Genomic DNA, 7,594 nt, shown 5'->3' with positions numbered 1-7,594 from the left:
GTAATATACATGTAAAAAGGTATTAAATATACAAATTATTAAGATAAAAATTACAAAAATTACATAGACAACAAGCACATGAGTGAGTAATAATAAATTCAAATTAAATTAACAAAATTACGATAAAATTGATTCCTAAAAATAGATCATTAAAAATAAACATTACAATTTACAAAACAGTGAGATAAAATTTAATTAATACAAAAATAGATGAAAGTAATAGCAATTAATTTAATATGTGTAAGACAATTGAATGAAGTTATAAATAATCTTAGGTATAAAAATATGTAATATTGCAGCTTTAGTATAACAGTTGTCATCAATAAAAGATGTGTATAAGAGACAGAGACCTTCACCAACACCGTAGCTGCCTACCGATAAATACCATAGGCCAAGCCCGAGGTGCAGCTAACGTTTCTGCTGAGTTGTAATACTGGATCTCCAATGGTTGGTCAAAAGTCAGAAGATCGCCAAAGTTATGCCGCTTACAATCCATGCGGGCGCTATACCAATCTTTAGGTTCGTCCAAAACAAATTTGTAGCAATTGCTGTCAAATTTTTGCGAATATCCAGGCGGGCATGCTCCTAGAAGTACAATAAATAAAGTGCTATTGATCACTAATTCTTTATCTGCATAAGTGCATACGCATAGAATAAATGTTGATACTGTAAATCCAAAAAATCACTCAACCTCGTGTCCCTAATGGCAATAAGAGAATAGTTCAATTCACTTACGTACACCACATGTTTGGATTTACGTGTTTGCTTTGTATCTCCCACCAGCGTTCATATCACATGAATTACATTACTTATCCACCCCTGTAGCAATCTACTGTACTTTTAAATAAATGTTAGCCTGTGTCTCAACAACGAAAAACCAAATTATTATTACTGTCCTATTTACAGTGCTTCGATACGGTACCGTAATTAATATTAATATGTTTTGTACAATTGTACCAAATCAGCCGTTGGCTGCCTTTTACAGTTTTGATGCTTGGATGAATAAGCCTTGAATATAAATATAAATAATCAAAATACCAAATAATGGATTGATGACAGCTAATTACTAAGACACAGCCTAATTAAGTATTTAGCGGTATTCGAAAAATAGTTGAAGGCAAGATAAGAGATGATAAACGGGCCTATATAATAGGATGTAAATCAAATGATTAAATTAGTTTGAGATTCCAATGACCATACCAGTCAGTGGAGGAATCAAGGGGACAGCCACCACCGCCACATAAATTTTTCAAAATAAAACAAATGAGAGAAAAAAAAAATTATATTTAAATTTTAAGTCTGAGAGTGCTATTTCCGGCCATCTAGTGGTAACTTTTTTTTCATTTCATTTTATTCTGGTTCATTATCAAACAATAACATATGATATTGCAGTATTGTACTAAATTGCGTCAAACTAACAAAGATAAGCTGAAACAAACAACAACATTCACCAAACAAAGCACAACAATGTAATATACATGTAAAAAGGTATTAAATATACAAATTATTAAGATAAAAATTACAAAAATTACATAGACAACAAGCACATGAGTGAGTAATAATAAATTCAAATTAAATTAACAAAATTACGATAAAATTGATTCCTAAAAATAGATCATTAAAAATAAACATTACAATTTACAAAACAGTGAGATAAAATTTAATTAATACAAAAATAGATGAAAGTAATAGCAATTAATTTAATATGTGTAAGACAATTGAATGAAGTTATAAATAATCTTAGGTATAAAAATATGTAATATTGCAGCTTTAGTATAACAGTTGTCATCAATAAATGAAAAAGATGATTTCTCATTTCTACAGAATTATTTAAATATATCATTGCTTTTGTTCAAATTTCTGCGAGTTGATGTTACGACTAGGTGGTAGATATTCAGGCAATGCTCTGGGGAATGTCACTCCAAACTTAAGGCCAACTCAGACAGCGTCGGCCGACGCAGCCCGACGCGATTTGTTGTCGCGTCGGGTCTGTGTGAGTTGAACGCAGACGCGATGGTGTGCGTCGGGGGCAGTCGCGTAGTAGAATATTAAACGTGTTTAATAATTCTCACGACGGCTTAAGACTGTCCCCGACGATAAATCGGGTCGGGCTGCGTCGGCCGACGCTGTCTGAGTTGGCCTTTACAGACCAGCTTGTATCTCCGATCACTGAGTCTATGCAGATTGAATCATTTTAAGGCGGCGGTATAAGAAGTACAGTACACCGCTGGCCTAACACAATTCGACAAAATCTTTTCTGGACAGATTCACTATCGAAAATTTAACAAACGGTCAAAGAAAAATGCCACACAGGGCACGCATATTAAAAGATAAAAAAAATGTTAACTAATTGGTTTTCAGGAGCACTAAATTGTTTAAGTAAACAGGCCTATCACATATTGCACGATTTGCTTTACCCACAATAAATTTTGTTGAAATGGGTATTCCACTTAAGATTAGACTAAAGGGTAACACCTAAGAGTTTTAATTCAGAAACGGATTGAATTAGAGAGTCATTGCAGGTAAGAGGCAACAGGGCAAGTTCTACTAAAGCACACTTCATTGTAAAGTACTTCCTAGGATTTAAGAGCATTTGTTGAGAAATACTCCAACTACAATCTGTTTAGATGACCTTGTAAATTGTCATAATCATAATGTTCTAGCTTCAGCCCCAACCATTGTGAGGCTGACGTGGTATGGACCTTCCTTCTGTGAATATCCCTCCCTGGGTCCCCTCTATTTCAAATGCATGGATCCGCGACTGCCAGTGTTACTTTTGATAGCAACTTTTTTTTAGGTTTGAGAATGATTCAGTTACGATTAAGTTTATCAGCTTTTCACAGAATCGAAGATCAATTTTGGATTAAACCGATTAGGCACTTACTTCTAACCTCACATATATATCCTTTGAGATTGGAACATCGTCGATCTTCCCATTTCATAGCGTTGTCGTCCGTTGAATTTACTATGCTGATGCAGCTATCGCTGGTGTCCGTGTTCTCGTTCGGTTCTCCGTGTTTAAAATTCTGTCGCAAGGCGTCTAGTGGACTTCCATTCACCCATATCAACGGGCCATCGACCGAAACTTCTCTTAGACCTAAAAAATAGCATAACTATAAATATGTTCAGTATGTTTACTACGTTTGATCCATCCCAAATTAATGGAAAATAATCAGCCCCATGTATGTTATCACCTTTACTGTTATTGTTTTAATCAATCGATCAAAACAATTCTCTTAGATTTTAAAATAGTTTGTTCAGAGGTTTGGAAACCAATCTGTTACATCTGCGCCAAGCCGCTTTCTAATTTAATATGTAATTCATACCCCGGTGAAAACTGCATTATAGGTATGTACACTAGTATTTATAAGTAATCCATAATTGTTTATGCGTTCTGTATCAATTTATAATGCACTGAGAAACTCTGACAGAGAACTGGATTCAAGCCTAAATAAGTTCGGTTACAAGATCCATGGCCCGGAAACTACCCGAAACATCCAGATAAATTGCATGATGTTTACGGGCACAGAGGTCGTCCATTTAGGTTATCGTTTAGAAACAGCGTTGCTTCGTTTTAAGTTTGATGTTATCATAAACATGTATACAGACATGTAGGCTTATACTATAGATACACTTAAAATATACAGCAATAACTGCAAAATATAATATAAAAAACAATCAACTAAAAAGCAAAGAGCAAAAGGACGGTCTGATGAATGTGATAATCCAGATACAACGTTGTTTAACACTTTATTATTCTTCACTCCATAATATTTTCGTACCTTATTTTTTACTGCCCTAGGTGGGACCAGGGGTGAATCCCCCCGAACCTCTGGCGCCTATAGCCTTTTATAAGTCGCATCTAATTTATTTTAAGGAATGCAATTAATATTTATTTCCACACTACTTTTTCAAAATACAGTGGCGGATCCAGGAATTTGAAAAAGAGGGGTCCCCAGGGAGGGAATTTTACAGATGGAGAGTGTAGACCACCCCAGCCCTACCATGATTGGGGCTGAGGTAAGAATAGTTAAGATTATGGCACCTTTAATTGGTGGGAATGGCACTCTCAGACCAAATTTGAATATAATATTCTTTTTGCTCCACTTGCTGACCCCCCTTGAATTTGCCACTGAAATGCTCATCATAACAAATTTTTCAAATTATCCGGGTAATCATAATCATTCCCGCTTATATACTTCGTGCAAACTAACATTCATAAAAATAATGATTTATTATCTACTGATTAGCTTGTGACGTATTCGAACCATTAAAAACAAGTAAGATAAACTTAAAACAGTCACAATTTAGTCTCTTTGCATATACAGTACTTTTAAAATCAATCAAGAGTGTTTTCCTTTTCTCCTCTTTGATTTTCACTTTTGTGCAAGTACTATTGCGACTATACAATTGTGAGTGGAAATACTACCGTCTAATTTACAATCAAATAGGACTAGGGTGATATGAAGCACACAAAACATTAGTTAGCCTAGGCCTATTCATTTCACAAACATAAAGGTGATTTATTCAATTTAGCATTAAACTTTTACAGTTTGGGAAACTAGACCACCTCCGCCCCACCATGGTTAGGGCTGAAGCCAGAAAATTTATGAATATGACACCTCTAGATGGCCGGAAATGGCACTCTCAGAGCTAAATTCTAAAATAATTTTGAAAAATTGACTGATTGCCACTGATTATTACGACGTCATTGCGAGATTGTGTTCACGTAATATTGGAGTTTGTAAACTTGTGGTAACACTACTTAAAGAAATCGAAATACTGTCCATGTCAAAGGCTGTATAATTATTGCTTAATAATGGCTATATATAATTCAATTGACTAACTATATTTTTTTGAAATTAGGCAAAACAGGAATCTATGTATGCAGATAATATTAAACACTAGTATATACGGGTCATAATAATATAAAAAAGGAATAAATCTTTGATAGTAGAAATTGTGCACACACGCTTCCAATTTTAACAACGTACAGTACATTGTTTTTACAATAAATTTAGCCTCTGATAACCGTTGCACCCATAAAATCGATGGAGTGAATGAGATGGTTACGAAATGTACAAACATTTGCGTTTTTACTCGGTTTAATATTGGTCCGGAAATCCGCACGGCACTTGGAAAAGAGCACAAGTGAACATACAAAATTCATACCTATCCAAGCTGCAGACATTCCAGTAGCATGTATTTCCCGTGTGATGAAAATCTCTTCCTCTTTACTGTCAATGACAACAAGATCAGAAGATACTCTAGTCTTTATAGATTGTTCTGACGTCATCTGACAGGCGTTCCTAGCTTCATGCCAAGAGGTCGATGATGTCACGAATTTATAACAACCGTCATTATATCCACGTTTGAAGCCAACAGGACAGTGTTCTGATGAAGAAAAATTGAGATTTAATTAATTATCTCTTTCTGTCACAATTGCATATTACAAAATTATTCTCTTCTTGCCTCAATGTCATATTCACAAGAGACATTTAGGGTTGTTGCAGTTTTTGTTTTAATTCTCTCTAGAATTCTTTGTCGTCACATTGCTTTCAAAATTTTAGTCAAGTACCTCATTAAAAGACTATCCAAATTCTTTTAATATAAATATATTATCCCCACAACAAACTGTGGTGTAATATTTTTCATTTAAATGAATGTTATATAATAATATATTATTTTCGATATCATTAATTGTGAAGATAATATTCTTCTTTAATGTGACTAGGAGTGGTTAGGGTGAGATGTAAAGTAGGCCTTTATTCCATACCAAAGAGGGATTCATGTAATAATGATGCTTAATTAGACCGTTTAAAAAAACTGCTGTAAATGCAGTATAATGGTTTCGGCTGGAAGTTAGGCTCTTATTTTAAAATATTTTTATATGTTGTTGTGATGTAAAAGGGTTTGCAAAGTTACTTATAATTCCAAAAATACTTACGTCTGACGCATTTGGCATCTCTTCCATGCGTTTTACCCCAACCATCGCAGCACTTATATAGTACTTTCCTGGTAAATCGAGAAGAAAACAAGAGAGAAAATGATCAGGATTATATATTCTATAGAAGACTATGTACGATTTAACTAATGACGTCATTTGGTGGTGTCTAAGAGTCTAGTTACGTTCATACCGATAATGTCATTACGATGGTGGTTAGAAAATTGATGCGTCATATTGATGAATTAAATTTTGTCAATCCTTTTCCATTCTTGCCCAACGCTGCTGAATCAGATATTTACCCCCACCCCAGCAGACTAGTAATAGCCTGGGGAATTAATATACATATTTAATAGGCTGCTTTTAATTGACGAACTACGGAAATATCTGATAAAACGACAGATATCTCTCTCTTTTAATAAATTGATTTCGTATAAACGGTTTTGATTAATTACCAATTGAAAACTACTCGACGTGAACTAATGACTTGCTAGACAATGAACCCAATTTAGAACCTAGTAATCCTTAGAGATATTGTAATTACAATTTGAATTCGAAATGAGTCGATTTGAGCAACTTAAGTGTGAGTCATATCTAGTAAATTGTTTATAATATTTTGGCTTAATTCACTGCATCACGATGACATGCCTATCGGTAAAATGCTCACTACAAAAGGCTATTTTCATTTTAAAGACAAGTTTGCAAAAAACAATGCATTGAAAAGTTGTAGAAAAGGCTAATATTATAAAGCCTTTTAAACTTTTTTATATTGTAAAAATTTACATACAATTGGAATTGCAGTACATGCTGTTACGAAGGACATATCAAACACTATAAAGATGCAACACGATATTGCGTTAAATGATTATTATCTGACAAATTACAGTACAGATTACGTCATTAATTAGGGATATGGAAAGATGATATAAATAAAGGTAAACGTCTAGTCCTGTATTTAATAATAAACGCAGGGAAATAAGCTGTAGGAGGACATCGTAGGCCTCGGCATTGTGCAGAAGGGTGCAGGGACGTAGCCAGGATTTTTAAAGAGTGGGGAGGGGCGTTATGCGAGGTATGTATGAGCGGAGATGGGGTGTCCTCCCTACGGCCAGGGGAACGCCAAAGGACCCCTCAGCCTCACCATGGTTGGGGCTGAGTTAAAAAAAATATTAGGGCACCTCTAGATGGACGAAAATTACACTCTCACACTTAAATTTGAATATAATTTTGCTTCCATTAAAACAATTTATGGGTGGGGGGGGGGGATGTTGCTTGAATCCGCCACTGCTCAAAACATTATTTAACTAAAATAGTCATAATCACGAAAAATGGGCATGTAAAAAAACAGATCACATCCTTAAAACAAATTTCTGCACCCTCCCTTCAGCAAACACTAAGACATACTCCGAGTCAGGTGACGACTCGATGGGGTTTAATGCCATACCCAGGGAACTGCACAGATCTGTTTTGAATGGTGGTGAGGGGACATTTCGTGAGTCCACACCCATCTCAGACCCACCATGATTGGGTCTGAGGTGCGAAAATTTGAGAAAATAGTACCTCTCAGGGGCGGATCCAGAGATGTCCAAAAGGGGGGGGGGAAAGGGAGGCCGAAATTTTGGCCGATCGAGACAACAATGCTGTCTCTTA

General features: G+C 35.2%; 1 protein-coding gene across 1 annotated transcript in view; it reads right to left on the bottom strand.

Moving 5' to 3' along the window:
* Positions 1-352: 352 nt before the first annotated feature.
* The window catches only part of LOC117102049 (macrophage mannose receptor 1-like), an 8,326-nt gene continuing 1,084 nt past the window's right edge, over positions 353-7,594 (bottom strand). The window contains exons 2-5 of the mRNA XM_033242264.1: positions 5,948-6,015; positions 5,173-5,394; positions 2,885-3,097; positions 353-585 (exon numbers count right to left, since the gene is read on the bottom strand). Of these exons, the coding sequence (XP_033098155.1) occupies positions 353-585; positions 2,885-3,097; positions 5,173-5,394; positions 5,948-6,015 (736 nt within the window). The remainder of the gene's footprint in view (positions 586-2,884; positions 3,098-5,172; positions 5,395-5,947; positions 6,016-7,594) is intronic.

This window comes from Anneissia japonica, unplaced genomic scaffold (genome assembly GCF_011630105.1).
Source record: "Anneissia japonica isolate Jap-2015-1 unplaced genomic scaffold, ASM1163010v1 scaffold997_len2565447_cov190, whole genome shotgun sequence".
In the NCBI taxonomy this organism is placed as follows: Eukaryota; Metazoa; Echinodermata; class Crinoidea; order Comatulida; family Comatulidae; genus Anneissia; species Anneissia japonica.
This window is presented reverse-complemented; position numbering and strand designations above follow the sequence as displayed.